At 42.9% G+C, this 20,711-nt stretch overlaps 1 protein-coding gene across 1 annotated transcript in view; it reads right to left on the bottom strand.

Moving 5' to 3' along the window:
- Positions 1-20,711, bottom strand: part of tenm1 (teneurin transmembrane protein 1) — a 190,295-nt gene that overhangs the window by 82,635 nt on the left and 86,949 nt on the right. Inside the window, exons 6-10 of the mRNA XM_084941232.1 lie at positions 19,472-19,645; positions 8,870-9,072; positions 6,909-7,116; positions 2,744-2,845; positions 28-222 (exon numbers count right to left, since the gene is read on the bottom strand). Of these exons, the coding sequence (XP_084797358.1) occupies positions 28-222; positions 2,744-2,845; positions 6,909-7,116; positions 8,870-9,072; positions 19,472-19,645 (882 nt within the window). The remainder of the gene's footprint in view (positions 1-27; positions 223-2,743; positions 2,846-6,908; positions 7,117-8,869; positions 9,073-19,471; positions 19,646-20,711) is intronic.

Here is a 20,711-nt window from a genome sequence, read left to right on the forward strand (position 1 = left end):
TTTAGCAGTGTAAACAACAGTTCTTACCTTGTTCACAATTAACACCCTTGTAGGCCGGACTGCATATGCAGATGCCCTGGATGCAGGTGCCGTGGTTGGAGCAGGTGGGATCAATGCACTGACCTTCCTCCACGTTGCACTCTGCCCCCTTCCACCCTTCCAGGCACACGCACCTTCCTTTCTCATACATGCCGTTACCGCTGCACAACACGGGGCATGAATCTGCAACAGGACAAACACAGATTACACTCACATATTCTGTAGTACACCTATGCACAAACACACACAGTGCTGCAGTATATTAGCTGGAAGACCGCGGTAACCTACCGTGAGTGGGGCTACGCTCTCTTATCTCAGTAGTGCGCAGATTCAGCAAATCCTCAAGCAGCCTATGTCTCCCTGTCTTTCCCTCTCTCTCCCTCACGCACACACACACACCTGTACACACGCGCACACACTCCAGCTTATCCCTCACGCTGTTTCAATTTACTCAAGCACCACCTGAGCCTGGCTACCACGGCAACCCAGGAATTGTAGAAAATCCTCCCAACGTCACCTCACTCATTCTGAACGGGCCGTGAAAACAATCGTGAAAACGAAGATTAGGAAAGAGAGCATTAGGGATTTAAAGAATGAGGCAGCGCTATCTCCATGCAGAGATGGAGAGCTGTGTGGCTAATGTAATGACAGGTAGAATAGAAGTCAGCGAGTGTCACGCGTCACGCTCGCAGTCAGAGCTCGGGAAGTTCAAATGCATTAAAAAGATGATCCACAGCCATTGCCTTTTTCTCTCGAATAATTTGCAATGAGGGCCTTGTGTGTCCCGTGTTTGTTTGATCCGTTGTAAAATCGAACGCTCTGTGCCACACGGTAATAAAATCACACTTCACATTTTACGACTCGCGTTAAAACTTGCTGTCTAACTTTTTCGAGCAGAGGATATTACAGCACGAGCAAATGAGCAAAGACGGCAGGAGCATATGAATAAATGATGAGCGTAAATAAATCATAGGAAGTGATATCATATCACCTGTTTCGACACAATGAGACAGATTCAACTACAATAATTTTTACAAAGACTGACTCTCGGGGAGAATGCGGAAGAGGGAGAGAGAGGGAGAGGAAATAGAGCGTCTGTCCGTGGAGATGCAGAGGGAGGGAGGTAGAGCAAACGGGAGCAAACAAGATCCGGTCAGTAATGAAGACTAGCCAAAAGAGTTCAGCTGCTGATGTCTTCACCGACTTGATACGATGTACGACTTCATGCAGACATTTCACAGTTTATCAGAAATTAAGGGTGGTGCTCACTGAGCTACGGGGAGGTATTTATTGAGAAACAACGTTGGAGGAAATGTGGAGGTTTAGAGCAAATCTGTGCAAACCGGAGCCTGTTCACTCCCCATCTACCCTATTGTACTCTAATTCACCCAGTAGCCACTGACAAGGTAGCTCTTACTGAAGTAACTAAAACAATTATTTACTTTACTCCTGCTTCAAAAAGAAAAAAGCGTTGAAATTTATTATACTAGTATTAATTATTAATTATATATCAGAATAAAAGCTACAGCAGCATTCTGCCACTGCAAGCTTTTTTCAGACGGCACTGCATCGTGGATCAAAATCTAACTGTACTTTTCTGCATTCATAATTACATAAACTTGACAAGCTGTCCAACACCACTGGCTGAAATGGAAACCCCCCCATGAAGGGTCAGATACAGCTCTCAGGCTCTATGTCCTGGTCTTTGCTGAATTCTTTTTCTATTACTTAAAGACAAGACTTTCAGATGTTGTTTCATCTGATATGTTCTTTGTTTAGGCCTGCCACTTCTTTTTCTGTGCTTTTTTGAGGAAAATTGTCCAGTTTACAGTTTACAAACCAAACCGCAAGCCTCCAGCTAATAAATCCCCGGGAATCACTTTGTTGGTGCAAAAATGGCGTTTTTTCCCTGTCACATTGTGTTATCTTTGGCATTTTTAGAGATCCAACTACAGAAAAGGAACCAAATCATGTGTTTTTGCTAATAACAAACAGACAGATACTGTGTCTTCTGTGGAGACACAACACTGGTTCATCCCTTGAGTTCGGGGGCTGTTTTATGTCATTGTTAAGTAGCTTAACAAAATGGTCAGGTACAAGGACAGGACTGAAAATGAATGAAAAAGCAGCCGATGTCTAAAAACTATGAAAAACCTTCAGAAAGTCTTCCCCCTTAAAAGCAAAATATACAGAAATAATATAATAATATAAAATCTACAGAAGACTTTTACACAAATGTGTGGTTGTTGGCCATAAAATCACAGAAAACTCCACAGACCGGAAACAGCATTGTTTAGTAAGATATCACACACTCATATGTGAAGACAGCATGAGAGCAGCAAAAGCCCATTTTGTGCTTGGAAAAACCCTGCATATATGTGTGTATTCATCCGCATGATGAAATAGTACTGTGCAAAAATGTCAGGACTTGCAAAGTTTGCAAAGCAAAAATGACTTTGTAGCTGTTTTGGGACATCACTAAATCTTTATACATATATATATATATATAAATGAATTACACATTTGTGACAACTTTTGTGACAACATTTTCAGCAGAAGCGAACAGGCTCAGGGCTACAAAAAGTCCCTCCAGAGCGTGTTGGGAGGCTGGAAAATATGAAAGACGCATTTCTTTTAAACTTGTTCTTTTACTGAAATTAGACAGACAGACAGACAGACAGATAGATAGATGGATATTTCTTACCTTTGGCACAGTCAGGACCCAAGAATCCAGCAAAGCAGTGGCAGTGTCCAGCGACACACTCTCCATTTCCGTTACAGTCTGTGGAGCAGCCGTCCATTGAGTCTGCATACCCACACACACAAACAAACACACACATCAGAACATAAAAGCCAGAAAATAATACAAGAACTTGAAAATATTCTGCATGTAACTCCATAAGCTGACATGGCTCACTGTTATTGAATGAGAGATCTGATAAGCAATGGATGGCTCCCCAGACACAGGGGCTATATTAGATTAGTCTGATCCAGCTGCTATCACTCTCTGGGGAACGGCCAAGCACTCACTTACACTCAGTAGCACTAAGCACATTATACTGCATTACAGGTTGGAAACACGCGGTACGCAAATTTACAAACATCAAGGCTTAATCAACAAACTGTTTACACGGGCCGCAGTTTGGAACGAGACTGGAACAACATAAAATCTGACATTGTGAGTGCACGAGTAAGTGGAGAATATACAATCGCGCGTCGCTACAGTAGATGCACTCTGGGCATTGCAAAAGATCAATGTGATGCTTGTTTCTACTAGAGCACTGTCTCATCTGGATGTGTGCGTTTCATCCTATCCCTCTGTAGGCTATGTGCATTTCATCGTAATCCTCAATCAGACTTCAAAAGGAAGAACTTCTTTTTTACTCTTCTCCCTTTTTCTCTTATTGATACGTCCATCATGTCAGAGCTCATTCTCCGGGCCCGAGCAGATAGGGGAGATAAAAACGGAGCGCGCTTTCATGATTTTAGAGCATTACAGGAGCCTCGCTCTCAGCTCTGCTCAAGACGCAAGTTTCTGGTGAAGAAGAATCAGCAGCTGGCAGAGCTGGGGATTTGAACCATGCTGCCGGTTGTCTCGTGGCAGGCGAGCTCCATCTTTGCTAGATAAAGTAATTAAAATGACTGTCGAGGATGTCATCCTTTATTTGACCCTGCGCCGTCCTGCTCGCTCTCCTCTGAACAGGGATCGACTCCAGAGTCAAACCGCTGCAGTCCCCTGGCTCGCTCTGCTCAGGGAGCATGGATGACAAATCCTTCAGTGGCACGGCTCACACACACACGCTTACAAACACATGCACACAAAGTTATTATGTGACACCCGCCTTGAGGCGCGTGTGACACATGCTAATGAGACAGGCTCTGCCAGTAGCCGGCAGCGCAGCGTTATCCTCCACAGCAGCGCATCACTACAGAAACCAAAGTCATTTTCACCTCCATCACCTGTCATCGTCACACTGATGGAGAGAAGGAGTGGCAATCATCATCTCTCCCACACAGTCGGGAGAAATCACAAATGTTTCTCTTTCTCACGCTCAGGGGAAGAAAAAAAAGAGCCTCCTATGCACAAATTCCAATATTGACTGTGGCACCTGACACATGTAATGAACAAAAACTCATCTGCAAGGTCACCGAGTTGCTTTTGAATCGGGCGGAGGCGAGCGATCCGTCAGATCTCTCACAAGGCTGCAGGGTTGCAGCAGTGATATAAGCTCTGTATCTTTTCAGGTCAATGTCTCAAACATAAAACTCTCCGGGCAATTAAGAGGTAATGCATAAGAAAGCCATGCCTCTATTTGTTACAGCGTGTATGTGTGTGAGTGTGCACGTGTGCGGGCATTCGTGAGACGCCCACTCTCTTCTTTCCACTGACTAAACCCTGGCCAGTTAGAAATCACTCATGCCATAAGTTATTGAAGTTAAATGCTATTATAAAAAGGGTGCTTCCAGCCAAGTGATCTGATTGGTCAAATAAGCATTCCAATTGTACTTTATGAGCCCGTAAAGATTCAGCCATGCTTTATGACCCTTGGGCTTTATGAATTTATGAAAAAAAAGATGAAATGGCTGCTCAGCTAACTAGAAGTATCCAGCCTCTAGCCAACCACCAGTTTTGTTTATCCTCTTTTTTATTAAAAGTTATGAAGGAAACTTTCCCAGATTTTTTTTCCCTTTTTCTTATGGCCATTGTTTTAAAGAGGTAATATTCAAGCACACGTGTGATGGCAGGTGAATAAGCAATTATGTATAATTAACAGCCCTGCAGGGAGCAGCACTCTCTCCCTAAGCAGATTTAAAAAGAAGATGGTGCTGGCAAAGTGGCCTACATGTAAACGTCGGTATCAGCGGAACAGGAAAAAAGGAGCTTTATCCGCATCTGCCGGCATTTTTTACAGCAGAGAATATGTTTGAAAATGCAATCTGACTCTCATAATGGCATCTATTTTGAAATCAGTGTGTACCTTTTCAGTCTTTTTTTTTATGGCATCCATTTATATACCATAGAATCACCAAGATACTGTACGCACACATCGACATGCATTACAGTATCTATATCAGAATTTATGCAGACAATTTTTAGCTGCAAGCAAGTACGATACGACTGTGTTCTGCTTTTGCACGTGTGTGTGTGTGTGAGATGGCCCGTGAAAGGATGACAGAACAAAATATCCTCCGAACGACAAAGGTCAGTTATCCGCTGACAACACGTGATTTTAAACGATCTAACCCAACTCGATTCTTTCTTCTTTTCATCTTTTGTTTCTCCCCCAAGATAATGACTACTGTGAACATCCATGACAGGGTTTTCTCTCTCTCAGGTAGCCCCATGCCTCATTACTCTTGCAATCATGTTTTACATCCCAAAGCAACAAGCTATTTTTTTTTTCAAAAACCGCAATCAGCCCCATTTCAGGTATTGTCCTATCATCTTTGTGCTCATATTTTTGCTTCTTGTCATACTCCACACTCTATTGATTTCATCTTACTTTATTTATTTATTTTCACGGTCGCTTTTTGCTTATTTATTCTCTCTCGTTTCTTCGATGTATCCAGTTACTACTGGCTGCGGAAAAGCTCAGTTTCCCGACAGAGATCATCTCAATTCTCCCTCCTCTCCTCATCATCAAGGTTCAACTCTCGAGCTACACTATATTGTGTCCCTTATTAGGATTTACCGCACAGTGGCTGGGCGGCTTTCATCTTCTGCCTCTGAAAGAAAGCGGTGTCCTGCCGTAACTTCTTTCAGATGTGTAAATAGGCAATAAAATGATCTTTGACCTCAATCCATTAATATTATTTTTGCCTTTCAAGCTGTATTGCTCGATTAATTGTTTTGAACAACCTCGGCAAACTAAAGGCTGGTAGACTAAGGCCATCTGTTGTTCCTCTGTTTGTTTTTGATTATTAAAGAGAGGCAACAAAAATTCTTCCTGGTTCCTGTTTAGCACGAAATATGTGACTGGGGAAAAAAACAGAAAGTCTGGTCTATTCCAGACTTTACAGACAGCACACGTGTCAACAAATGTTTGACAGCTCTGAAATAAAATCTGTGTTTAGCTGTCGCACGCTGTCAGTCATTGTAAAAAAGACTCTGTCAATATGACGATGAAAGATGTCTTCAGTACAATGTTTTGCCTCTGTGGAGCTGTTTACTGATTGGCTTGCAACTTGGGTTTTGAAGGGGTTGTTGATACATATTTAGCCTAAAAGCATCACGTCAGCCGCGCATAATCTTCCTGATCATTTCCTGAATAATAGGAAAACCTCGTCATAAGAGACGCGCGAGGAAAAACATCCCGAAATATAGACTTTTTTTTCATGGAGGGTCGCTCACGATATGTGTGTGACTGTATTAACATGGAAATTACCAAGTTGCTCCATGGCATTACTGTGCTACTACATTTCCCAACACTTTTTTTTTTTGGTTATTTCAACACTGTATTCTCTTAAGGACTACTGGGCAAAGTGGGAGTGAAGAAACTGCCCTGGTAATTATCCACTTGTCTATATTCAGCCACATACTCTTGCATTATTCACATCCTTCAATTTACACTGCCATCCGTGTGTGTCATAGCAATGAGCTGCAGTTAGCAAGCCCTGTCATTACTACAGGAGCTGTCCTCCCCTTTCTAACGGCTGTCTCTGCCATGCCAAACTCACTCGCATAATAGGAAAAGTTCCCTTCAAATGTCAATGAGTTTCACACCACTCTTGACCATGTCCTTACGTGTCTGCATATCCGCAGATAAAAAGGAAGACAGAACGAGCGAGTGAAGCAGCCCTGAGACGTTATCAGAGGAACACATGTAAAGCAAGACAAATACAGAAGAAAAAAAGCTAATCCTCCTCACCTATGGGAGTGCTGTGGAGTAACACCTGCTCCAGGTTGCGGCCGTCGTTGTAGAGAGCCAGGTGCCAGGTGCCGGGGTCCATGTACTCGATGAAGCCTGTTTCTTGGAGGCCGCTCAGTAGCAGGCCTTTGGGAGCTTTGGCAGCTGAGACAGGATCAGTCAAGGACCTGGGCAGGGCCTTCCCATCCAGCAGTTTTACAAAGTCAAACTGAATACAACACAACCAGGAAACAGCATTATCAACCAGTCTGAAGGAAACAACAGCAACAAAAACAACATGGGAATTCGCAAAAGCTACATAAAGCCAACAGAAATGAGCGAGGCAAACCTTGTGCAGTGGCGTGTGGCTGTTGTTGGGCTAGCTGCGTGAATGCTATTAGAAAACTGGGTGGATACAAGAAATTGGGGACTAGAATTCATGATGCGCATATCAAATGTGAATCCAGAGGCCAAAGGAAAGGAGGGATGCTTTTTTTCCGCCGCATCTCCCTTTTCTACCAGATGTGTTCCACAGCAGCTGGCTCAAAAACTTGACATGCTGCTAATAGCATGGGCACACTTTACCACCCAGGTTTTCAGTGGAGCAGACTATTATTTCATCTGTCTTAACCTTTTCGTGCTTCTTTCTCTCCCTCTTTAACTTTGCCCCACCACCCTCATCTCCTCTCTCTCCCTCCCCTCCTATCCATCCTCAAACCTCCTTGAACTAGCAAGCACTCGCTGAGTCTTATTTCCCCTGAGGGCTGTGTGTCACACTAGTGTCAAAAACAGCTAATTAGACCTCTTCATGCAGGCGAGAGCAGGGGCGCACTGATGTTAAAAAGCAGATGACTCAGTGTGTGTTGTATTTTTGTCTGTATCTGTGCGTCTTGAATGGCAGAATGCTGTGCTACACTTTGCACGATACGAGACGCTAACATCAGCGTTTTCTTCACGAAAAACCGAGTGCGTCCGCACTTTTTAGGGTGGCCGTGCGCCGTTTTAGAAAGACATGTGTCCATGTGGGGAGAATTGCTTTGTCCTCATGTTTTGTTTGTTTTCTTAGCTGGAAAATTAGCATCATATTCAGTATGAGAAAAACACGCACGAGTCTAGAGAAGAAAAAGAACAACAGTTTTCCATCAGCAACTCTGTGTTTCAATACAGCTGAACTCACAATTTAATTGATCTGATTTACATTTTTTTCTCTTTGTGTTGTCAGAACAAGTTTAAAGCAGTGATTTTTTTTGGTTCATGGTTCATGAATGCTACCTGTTAAACAGGCAGACAGCAAATTCATGCTCTGCTGCAGTCAGTTATCGATTTAACTGTTTTTGTTTGTTCTAACACATTTGCCTCACAAAACATGAATAAAAGCAGTTAATGGACATCTGTCTCCATACAAATCGGCGTTTGTACTGAAAAGAACAAAATGCAACTTCCACCTCTTTTAGGACAAGAAATCCAGAAACATCAAAATGGAGACAAAGTAACAGCGAATCAAAAAAAAAAGAAAAAACCTATTCCAACTGTCAGATTGGATGAAAATGTGCTTGCTGTAATGCTCTGTCTGGCTGAATGAGCACACTGACAAAGTTTGAGATTGGGAAGAACAAAGATGTTGATAAATAAAGAGATGTGGTTTTAGAGGAAATGCACAAAAAAGACAGCCAGTGTATCACAATAGAAGTTTTTAAAAAGACTTTCAAACTAAAATAATTTCTCATGATTAAATATAAAAAAACATTGTGTGTCGTGTGTGTCTAGAGCATCCTGGAGTATCAGGAGTTCTGGATCAAAGAATATAATGTAATCTTGTTCAAATAAGTGCTTAACACTCCCCACCGCTGAATATCACCTCAGTGTAGATGCAAGGACAAAGTGGAGAGAAATAGGTGCATTAGCGTGGATGGGATCTGTAGCAGCTGAAGCAAACATGCCCATCTGGTGAACAGCACGCTACGACATGGGGCCTTCTTTACCTGAGTGTGTGTAGGCGGTATGTTCCTGCGCCCATAGACCCCCAGCAGTGCGTTGTGTGAAAGAGAAAGATTGAACTTGATGTAGGTCGGATGGTGCACAGTTATATGAAACCTCCAAAAAAGTCCCGGCGGGATTGCCTGGCTCTGCTGAGTTCCGATGTCGACCTCGCCACGGTCGATGGCCCGGCCTCGCACCCACTTTTCTGTAGGCAAAAAAATAAATAAATAAAAAATCAGACAGGTGAGGCCGCTAAAGACACACGCTGCAGATTTATCAAGGCGGACAGGCTGTCGTATTCAGTATCAGAGGGAGCAATTAATAACCAACCTGATGTCCTCAAACATCAGCGTGATCAGCCGCTGCACTAATGAAGTGAGACTGAATAGATGTCAGGAATGACTGAGCGGTGGTGAAAATCCTGCTTTTCAAGAGACCATGCTTTGGCAGGCCTTTGGATAGGCTCTGCATAAAGATGAACTGCTTTAAAAAGGAAGTGTTTTGTCTGAGAGCTGTCTACTGGGGCTTTGTCGTGTGCTATATTAGCATCTTCTAACAAGAAAGAAAGTCTGTGTGTGTGTGTGTTAGTGTGAAAGGAGAGAGAGAACGAGAGAGAGCGAAGGATGAGAAAAAGTGAGGAGGGCACATGCACGCATTCACAAACAGCGTCACAGCGGCACACAGATAGTGTCTTGAGTGAGAGTGTGTCTTTGTCTGTGAAGAGAATAGGTCTTTCCAACAGTTCCCTGGCCATCAGCTCCTCTTCTCTCCATAAGCCTTTATCAACCACCAGGCCCGAGTCTTTTGTGTTGGGGAGCAGGCAAGGCTCTCCAGCCCTCTTTGTGTCAGCCTTTATGTAGAGATATATCCCTGCTTCTAAACTAAGATGGAGGAAATATGGTGACAGAGGGGAGCCAGCCGATCGTTACGGCCACAAAGGCAGAAGAACAGTTAGGGGCAGATTCATGGATGAGCCGGCTCGCTCTCAATCCATAATGCCTGCTGCTTTACCACTCCATTATGGCGACACCATACATGCCCGCGGGCCAGTCGACATATATCACACGTACTGTCAGAGCGAGGGAGGCGGAGAGTGCAGGAATGTGAGGTACTCATCTTGCTATGCTAGCAGAAGCTAAAGCGATGGGAATATTTATTAGTCCGTTGGTCATTCCACCTCTTTATTCCAGACCTCTCAGTAACTACAGCTGTTAAGTTTTACACAGATATTCATGACGATCGGAGAAAAATTCTGGGTCTGATGATCGTTTTGTCTTTCCAGCTTGTCACACCATGAAGCTGACATTTGTGGTTTTGCTTGAAATGTCACATCAACTTTTCTTCTCTAGTCTCGTCACCAGGTCAGATCGCCTTGGGTTAATCAGCAAACATGCTACCCTGCTCCAACTACACAGCCGGATATCTGCACACAAATGTTAGACAAAAGGTGCAACCATCCATCCATCCATCCATCTCCTACTAAGGGTCATCACACGGTGACAGGTACTACCTGGACAAGTCGTTTCCCTTTTCTATAAAGCAAAGACAACAAGTTTGCAGTATGTTGAAAATGCCTAAGCAATGCATTTCTTGCTCAAAGCACTACTGTCCATGCATCTCTAGTATAGCTGTGGCACCTGCAGACTGGGAGATTTCAGCAATCTCAAGCCAACATAGATCAAATAAACTTAGGTACGACATCAAGTTGTGTTATGCGGACCGCACAATTGATGAAACTTACAGAATCTTAGGCCACAATGAACGGCTGTTTCTTTCCATGCTTGACGGAGTCATAATGACATCTGGAGACACATCATACAAACGTAGCTTCTGCCGCCACGACTCAGTTAGATTTTCTGCGTTGCTAGAATTCCAAACACTTCATTTTCCACATTTTACCTCCATTCATTCCATTTCTTTTGGTGTTTTTTTTTTCTCCTTTACAATTTGTGCCAGTGTCAAAGTTGATCAGTGTGTGTTATCTAATACTGCATTCCTATCTGGTTGGTTAGTGGACGTGACGATGCCAACACTTTGGCAGGCCATCTGTAGCAGCGAGATTGTGGAAAGGGTCAGCTTTGAACCTTAACGCGAGACAAATATCTTAGAGCCAAGACTAAAAGACATTCGCAGCTCACTCGTCAAATCACACACAGTGAATACTTGAATTTCAGTGAATTTTAAAAATTGTGCAAATGAATGCCAAAAGATCATACATCATCTCTTTCTACCCTTCTATCTCATTAGGCAACACTTGAAAAGAAATAATAAAGTGATTAATTCGGTAACGCGCTTAACTAGTGCGACGAGAGGAGAAAAAAAAGGGACAAAACGATGAGATTGGGACGAGAACAAAAACAGTTCAAAAGGATTTTTGAATGAAAGTAAAAGCAAAAGCAAAAAAAAACAACAACCCACACACACACTCACAGACAGGTGTCTGTATGAGGCATAAATTGTTCCCGCACTAAAATCTCTACCAAACCGAACAAAAGCAGCTTGGCCGAACTAAAGTATGCATTCATGCATTCCTGCCGAGTCTACCTCAGCAGTCTATTCCTTTTAATGCTAATCCTCACTTCTGCGCCTCGCCACAAAAATATAAAGGCCAGCAGAGGGATGGATGTCCCGAGGAAAGCAGTCTTTTATTCAGCACTAGATGAATAGGACATGAATAGGGCATGGCAGTTGGCGGAACACTGGCAGGCAGACAGGCGCACAAGCAGGCTGACTGGCAGGCTGGCGGGCAGATGAGCAGGACTGACGCTAATTACTGTACAGTGCTTCTCCAAGTGTGATGCAACAAGGGGACAGAAAGCGGCACTCAGGTCAGCCACAAGGAAGGGTGGTAGGGAGATGGGGGAAGCGGGGGAGATGTAAAAGGGAGGGAGGGGGGAGCACATATGAGAGGACCATGCTCATTGAGGAGGTGGCTGTGTCGAGTTACAACTGCTGATGCAAGAAAGAAGAAAAACCCTCCTTGCATCTCTCTCTCTCTCCCTCCCTCTCTCTCCGTCTGTCTCAGCACGTAGAGAATAATACTGCAGCTCCAGTAAAACCAGGGGAGAGGATCGAGGCATTTTTGGGAGTCCCACAGAAACCAGACGGCTCACATGGTGACCGGGGGCTCCTAGAGCCGCTCAGATTACTTCTGTCAATCAATGTGTTCCAGCCGTGTGTCTCAGCACAAAACCTGAGCCCACTCTTTGAAAAGATCTTTCAAAACAGCAAATCTGTGTTTATTCCTATCTGCCAGACATAAAGAATACAAGCTTAAACAAGATGATATGCAAACTGGGAGGCAAAAATTCCTTCGCACCTTGCTATCTTGTGACTTTAATAAGAGAAAAGCAGCTTGAAATTCACACTTGCTATCGGCGGCTTGGAATTAGAGTAAAAATACAACAGCATCGCATAAGCCTCCTTTTATCATTAGTTGGCAGGGGAAAAAAAAATTGGAATATTTGAAAATGTTGAGCCTGTTTAAAGGACAGATAAAAGCGTTGCATTGCTCATTCATGTCTAACATCAACATGGCCTTGATGGGAATGATGAATTGGTAGTGGGTCAGTCTGATATAACCAACATAGGGAGCATTATAATAATGATGATGCTGCTTCAGCCAATTATACTGGTTGTACACATAGTGCTCCTAATGCCCCCACTGACACTAGTCGCACGCAATATGCAAACACATGTACACACTGCAATATTTTCTGCTAAATTAGCCCTTGAAAATGTTCTCAGGCCGCAGGACATCTGGATCAGGACGGCTTTACAATTGAACTCTTAACCTCTCCCATTTCTAATGACTCGCTAACACCTCCACATTGTCCTCCTTCACCCTCGTCTTTGCAAAGCACGTGCTTCCAAAAGTTAGCGTGAGTTTGCCTGCCCATCCATCTGAATGTGCTGTGTGTCTCTGAGTGTGTGCATGTGGGTGTGTGGGTGCACCAGGCCAATGAAGGAACGGAACTACATTAGGACTTGGGACACAAGGTCTAATTAATTTCTCTTGCCTACGGGTTATTCAGGTAAAACAATTACACCTGTAATCTATTTTCAAAGGAACTAAACTGTCTTTGCAATTAATTTTATTATCCCTCAGATTCTAATGAAGCAGAGAACAGACTAAAAAGTGCAGCCAGGGTCTTGGTGACGGGACACGTCTGAGGGGACTGGAACTGTGTGTGTGTGCGTGCGCACGTCAATACTGACGCGTAGGTCTGTGTCTGAATCTCACACATATTGGTGCAGACAACATTAATAGCGTTCCAAATGCAAGAGAGATTGAGTTTGCCGCAGGATGAATAAAAATATCACAATGGGCAAGGTCTCTATAATTACTTGGATTCAATTAAGGGCCTTTTGAGCAGGTGGCTTAATAAGCTTTCAGCCGCCTCTCTCCACTGTGCAGCCTAATGAGTGTCAGTCAGAGTCAGGAGAAGATAATGCTCTTGGCCTTAGGCCCTTCCATTACTCTCTCTTCCTCACCTTCTACCATCAGACCCCAGGCTACGTGTGTGACAGACACATCTGGCCCTTAGCAAACGCGTTCACTGCACGACACATGCATTGTTACACATGTAATATGTGTTGTGTCAATTGGAATGTGGATAAAGTACCTACAGATTATTTTTCTTCAAGCTTTACCTGTGTAGTCTGGGTGCAGGTCTAGAGGCTTAACTACTGTGATGCATTTTGAAAATGACTTGTAAGTATCTTAAATTACCCCTCTTGGATATTTATGTCCAAAAAAGTAGAACACAAGGTCGATGCAACTTTGTGTAACAAAACAGGCTTCCTTCTCTGTAGTGTTTTTTACACTTTGGTACATCACTTTGTCATTTTTATGAAATATTTGCATCTAATATGTTTTCCAAAATTTTAAAAACTACTGATAAAGATATGTGAAGAGATATTTTTACCTGCTTAATAAAAATATATATTTCCTTAACAAATGTGCTTATGTCATGCTATGCTGTTAGATTGTTAATGCTGATGCATATGTAAATAGTGTTTGAATGTAGGAACAAAACAAATCAAAGCAAGGCTACTTTAACTGCTTTTTTAAAATTGTATCTTCCCAGTTTTTCCTGCGCAGAAGAACTCGAAGGTTTGTTCCAACAAAAGCCAAAGAAAAAAAGAAACAAAACTCCAGCACTGTGCTCAAATGATCTATTTTTAAACCAGTTTTGTTGTTAGGGATTTAACTGACAAGCATAATCAAAATGTGGTCAGAAACAACAAGAAAATACTTGTGTTTCTGTCAACTAAGGTACAAGACTCATTCACTTCAGCGAAAGCAGACTGATCATGTTTGTGTGAGGAGCCGTTCCCCAAAGGCACATTCTGAGTCAGGAATATGATATTGTTGGTTGGTTTAACAATTCACTGTGGCATGTGGCATGTAATGTAATTTTAATATGTAAGGAAGCTGCTAATTAAACGCATTAATAACCGCATTAACAGGACTGTGCAAAAGTCTCAAGCCACCCCTAATTTCTTTATATTTTGCTGGGATGGTGGGAAATAGGTGCATACATACAGAGATTGCTTAATTCATAATAAACGGCCTGAACTCTCTTAGGCAGCTTTCTTGTTATTTCTTTAAGCAGTCTTAAGGAATAGTTCTTCTGGCTTCTTGAAGGACATTCAAAGCTCTTCTTTGGATGTTGGCTGCATTTTGTCCTCTATAAAGATGATCCCACACTGCTTCAATAATGCTTAAGTCTGAGCTCTGGGGAGGCCAATCCATGACTGATTGTGTTTTTCTATCCAGGTATGCTTTTGCTGCATTGGCAGTGTTTTTGGCATCATACTGAAAAATAAAACTTTCCACGTGTACCGCATGCTGTATCATGGTGACAGTACTTTTCGACATTCATAATTCCATCAATTTTTAAATATCCCCAACACCACTGGCTAAAACACAGCCCCCAACCATGACAGAGCCTCCACCACATGACATCTGACCTCCTCCATACTGATGATTATTTAAACCAAAACTACTCTGGATTCATGACTCCATCAGACCTGTTGGCACTGATTCAGTCCAGTTCCTGTGTAATTCGGCATACTTCTCTCCCTGTTTCTCATCCTGAAGAAAGGCTTCTTGACAGCCACCCTTCTACTGAGACCATTTCTGATGAGGCTTTAGTGAACAGTAGTATTAACTGAAGTGCCAGATCTCTCGGGTCCTGTATTAGGTCTTTGCTGGATTTTTTCTATTTCTTAAGGACATCGATTTCACATACCGTTCATCTGCTACAGAAGTTTTTTTACACTATCATTTCTTTTATTCTTTTGTCCTCCAGTTGCCAAGTTTCCTCATTTTTAAGGGCACACTGCACACTATTGTATGCCAAACTTTTTTATTCTGTCAGTTTTCATAGAAAAATAAAGAAATGTGTTGTTTTTGCAACAGGCTGCCAGTAACAAAGTAGCTTAACAAACAAAACTGAACTGAAAATAAGTAAAAAAGCAGCCAATGTCCAAAGAAAAGCTTTAAAAAGACCTTCAGAAAGCACGGAGAACTATTCCTCTAGACCCCTTGAGCAATAGCAAACAAAAATTCAAAAATCAAAATATAATGACTTGATGGGTGGCTCAATACTTTTGGACAGTGCACCAGTATCAAATGGAAACAGTTGAATAAAGTTCTTGTTTGACCACCTTTTGACCAGCTTTGAGTTAATTTTATTGTTTATTTTACAATTGATGTCAGAGCCTGTGGCACATACTACTCAAATGTCAAAAGTTCCTGCTCTTGACAAAACGTGACATGTACACTGTAAACACTGGCTGTAGTTTGAAATTATGTTTCATTTCCTCCGATATTTCTGGATGAGATGTTTTGAATGCCGGCCGCCTAACAGACAGACAGACATGCTGTTAGACTTTCTCAACTTGAGGCGCTCAAGCAGGGGGTTCACTAAGTGATCCATACTCTCTCTGCGTGTGTGTCTGTGTGAACGCGGGCGTGTGCGCATGTGTTACACCCTGAGACTGTATCCCAGCGTGAGAAAATCAATGAGACCAGTGTAACAGGGACCAGTCCATAAGCATTTGCACACACGCGCACGCGCTCACCTCTGCGCCACACACATTCGCTCTGCTCGCACCCGCGCGCAACATCAACACACTTTCTTACTCTTGTGCACACATGCGGACTGCTCGGCCTCACTCCCCTCCACTCTCTCTGCACGCAGTCTAGAATATTGATGTGCTCTTTAAGAGCCCTTCTCTCTGTCCCTGTCACATTTCATCCATCTACACACAATTTTCCAACCACACCATCAGGCACAGTGAAAACAATTCGGCACTAACTCAGGAGTTTATACAATCATCACATAGGCTCAGATGGCATTCCACAAGCTCCACATTTCATCATCTCCACATTATAATGAGGCAAAGCGCCGCTCTACTGTATGTCACTTTGTATCATTTCATATCGTTAATACATCCGACGTTGCACATTGAGTGAAATATTACTCTCAAACTCTGATGTACTTCATTAAGGAAGGGATTCCACCGACAAAAAAAATCTGTTCTGGGCACATCTGCTTTCATGTACGCCAGAAGAGTTTCCATTAATGTGTGTGTGTGTGTGTGTGTGTGTGAGAGAGATGGCTATCTCTAAATGCCCTTACCCTCGCTTGTTTGATATAAAAACAGAGAAGAGATAAGGGAAAGGCGGTGTGTTTGTGAGCACACATTCATGCATGCACATCAGCGCGAGGTTGGGTATCATGGGGCGAGTGGCAATTACTGTAATACTAATTAGAGAAGCTTTTATGTGTGGTCGGCTTAGAGGGGCTGCTGGTGATCTCTGGAAACTGCAGGAGAGATAGCGTGAAGAACATAAAACAGCACGTGCGGCTTGACGAGACGCTAGCCATACGCGCATGACACAACATGTCAATTAGCATCAAGCACAGTGGCGCGGGCCGCCTCATAAGGTGGATTAGAAGTCTTGCGGCTCCGGATTCTGATTTCGGAGTGGAGCCAACAAATCATCTTTATGGCATTGAAGTTGACAGAAAAACAACAACACTAAAAATACATGAACGACAATACAAGAAGATTACTACCTTCCAATCATTCCGCCAAGCTCGTTTCATCTCTCCCTACTGTGTCATCAGTTTATATCAAAACAAGCAGAAACTGATGACTATCCTCCAATCAGCCGCCTCAGCTATCTTCATGCTCCCACTGTTACTTGTGTTCCTTGTGTTTATAGCAGTGCGTTAGTCTAAGACAATTTATTCCGAATTAAAAAAACTGAACATTTTGCTTCTTGTTGTTCTTTGGGTTTCTTTTTTTTGGTGGTTTGCAGACAAGTCGTGAAAGCTTCTTCTAAGACGTTTAAGCAATTTGCTACTTTAATGACAGCAATTCTTTTTTAGCTTCGTCGTGAATCCGTCCCTTGCCCCCTTATCTCTCTCTATCCTTTCCATTCCTTCCCTCGCCATCGTTCGCGGTGTAATCTAGGGGATTGTGTGGTCTCTTGGTGTGAGAGGTGATGGGTGCAGCAGGATGAGCGTGATAATCTGCCACACTGGATTACAGCCTAATCTCTAATCTCCCTGGCCCTCCTCTGCCTGGGGACCACCTCCACCGTGCCAATTTTATTAATCTGAGCCCCCTGCATCAACAGCTTAGCTTTGCCCATTTTGATTTCCCAGCTTTCCCGGCGCATATAAACCAATAAGAGCTGAAACAATAGATTGTTGTGACGCAACACTCAGAAGTGAATTCCACGACCCCTGCGTGCTCTATTGGAGGATTTAGATACTGATGAGAGCGTTAATCCTCCGAATGTGAGGATTCATCAAGAATAGTTGCTTCAGGGATGTCCCAGGTTGCCTAAATTGCAGCGAGTTGCAGTTTTGCCTCGCGCGTTCTCTGTGTAAGCGCTGAACGTGGGCTCCGACAGCCTCCGATGTAATATCCATCAGAATCACACCAACCATGAAGGTTGCTCTGTCCTGCCTGACTTCATGACCTGAGACGCTCACAATTAATGTCCCATATCGTGGGGTTAAACTGGTGTTAGTAATTCCTCTGGCTAGTTGGGAGAAGGCAGAGTGGAGAAAAGCAATTCCAGTCACGTAGCAGGAAAAAGAAAATGCGATTAACCAGTTTCCTAGCCTTTCTAAAAAATGAGTAATCAGAGTCAGGCTTATCTCTGGACTAATGTCTCTCTATTGTATTGGATCATTAGTTGTGGGAAGAGTGTTATTTACGAAGCCAGGGACTTAATGCACTAGAAGCTGATTGAAATTTGTAGACCTGCACCTGAAGATCTGAATATAAGCGCACGTGTTTGGTGCATCTTCAGTTTTCGCTCTTCAGGAACTCTTTGTACTCGTTTTAGCCTCTGCAGCAACACAACACGACAGGCTTAATCTTTAGCTTATGTGTATGGTGTTTGTAAAAATGTGATTAAAACATTACATGTCATTGTTCCATATGTTTAGTTTGCAGAAGTTAATGGATCCTAAATTGAAGTCTCAGCTGTGGTTCCCAGCATCATTAAAGAGAAACACCTAGAATCCTCTTAAGCTATGGTGCACAATTTGCCGTGGTCCAAAAGTAACCGGGACACTAAGTGGGCAGATGTGTCTCATTTTTTTGATCAATAATTCATGCCTATAAGAGCTGCCATGTGGCTGAAAGTTGACTGAAAGTTGCCATTTATGCAGAGGTGATAATATGAGTAGAGTGGAGCCATGCAAATGAAGGACATAATACCAGGACTCACACAAAAGCACAAATCTATCAGAGCGCTATCACAGGTACCATCAAAACCAACAGCTGGCCTCCTTCCAGAAAACCAGGTGCACCCAGCAAAAGTAAAAAATGGCAAACAGCATGAAGAAGAAAAACTCATTTATGTCTCTGCAGCCCATCAAGAGCGCTCTCCAGGATTTAGGCAAAGATTCAACAGTTATCCAAAGACAACTTCATGTCCATAATTTTTTAACACATTCCTCTCCTGTCTCAAAATTTGGCATGTACATTACTCATAATCCATTTGATGAGTCGGGTGTGTTACACATGTAAAGGCTTGTAGCCTTGAGCTGACAACCTAAAGCAAAGATGAGGAGCTCTCTGCAAAAGTCTGCAGAACTTCGAAGCTACACCGCAGACAGTTTTTAAAAACATTGTTAAAATGAAAAGTCCCAGATGACTAACATCGCATAAGTCTGGTTAAAGACTGACATGAAGGTAAGTCCAGAGCAACTCTGAAGGGGTGGTTTTCCATGGAAACCTGAAATATGAAGGCCCTGAAAATAATTCCGATTTGTCAAAATACGCCCTTATTGGGCATGCTTAATGAAATAGTCAAAAATGCTTTCCTTGCCTTTTTGCTTGCAAAAATGTCGATAGAAAGAAAAAGAAAACAGCCAGGCACAGATAAAGAAAAATGAAGTGAAGCACTCGAAGTCATCACTTATGTTTTTAGTCAATACATTTAATACAAATTTTTCAAGTTGCTGTATTACATTTGTTTTGTTGTTACTAACGGGCAGATCCTGTCAGTGGCTGAGTGCAGAACATCTGTTATTACAGTGTACACTGTGTGCGTGTCAGCTCACCTCTGTCACCACTGTGTGTGTTTTCAGGGTTGAGCGTGTCCAGCAGGTGGACGGAGCTCGTCGGTCTGGTTTTGCTGCGGTCCTCTTGTTGATGGTCTGCTGAGCTCAGGCCATTCTCATACAGCTGGCTCTCACCGTGACGCAGATGCCAGGTCAAACCTAACAGGTGGACCGCTACACACACACACACACACACACAGATTGGCAGCCAAGGGTAAAGAAAAGAAAACAGACAGAGGAGATCATTATTCAAAACATGCAAGAGGGGTGTGTCTGAATCTTTTTTTTAATGCCCATCTTAGAGCACTCGCTCTCTTTATGTGCTTATTAGTGTCCGGCAAAGCAAAGGACAATTAGAAAACACGCAGAGAAGACAAACTGTCACGCACACATGCGTGTATGCCTGCGCACATGGCACATGTGCACACCAACACAGAACGTGGCAGTGGTGGGCAATTAAAGCAGATCTTGTGAGTCTGAGCCCAGGGCTAGTATTAAAGCGCTAACACAGGCTTTTATGCATGACTAATGATGCTTTGAAAGCTGCTGCCGATTCACAATCCATATGGGCCTTTTAAACAACAAAGGGTATGAGAGAGGATACTGGATTCCCCCCTCCCACTCATAAAATTGTTTACTAGGACGGGAAACCAACATGCTGTTAAATAAAAACAACTAACACATGCCCATTAAGGAAATAAATTAGTTTTTTGCGAGTGTTGTCAGTAAAGTGTTGAGTAAAACATTCAGCTGTGTTCTGACCAATCACGAGGTTCCATTCATTCAGGCTTATACTTGAGCAGTGTTTTAATTTAGTTTTTTTTCATTTTTTTTTTAAAAGAATCTAAAAAGGTAATGTGCCTTTGCTGATAGGAAGAACAAAGCAAATGAAATAAATCATTGCAGTTTTTTTTCTCCCCTCCTCTGACACATTTGGAACATCAAACAAAAGCAAAGACTTAAATCAAAAAGTTACTATGTGCTGGTGGCAGTCAGAGGATGACTGCTGCATGCAGATCAAGGTAGGGAACTTCTAAGGACTTCAAACATCTTCACTGTCTGTCCTCTGTCTGCTGATTGCTGACACCCAGAAAAAGCACTTGACACGAGCTTGATAATGCTCACGTAAAATGGCTGCTTAGAAAAACAAATCCACAATTATACGGCGCAACCAACACAATCACACAGGTACGGCGCAGGCTCGCACTTTTCTCATCTGTGCATACATGCATGCATGCAC

The sequence above is a fragment of the Perissodus microlepis genome, chromosome 2 (assembly GCF_051167445.1).
Source record: "Perissodus microlepis isolate ML-2025 ecotype Zambia chromosome 2, ASM5116744v1, whole genome shotgun sequence".
Lineage (NCBI taxonomy): Eukaryota > Metazoa > Chordata > Actinopteri > Cichliformes > Cichlidae > Perissodus > Perissodus microlepis.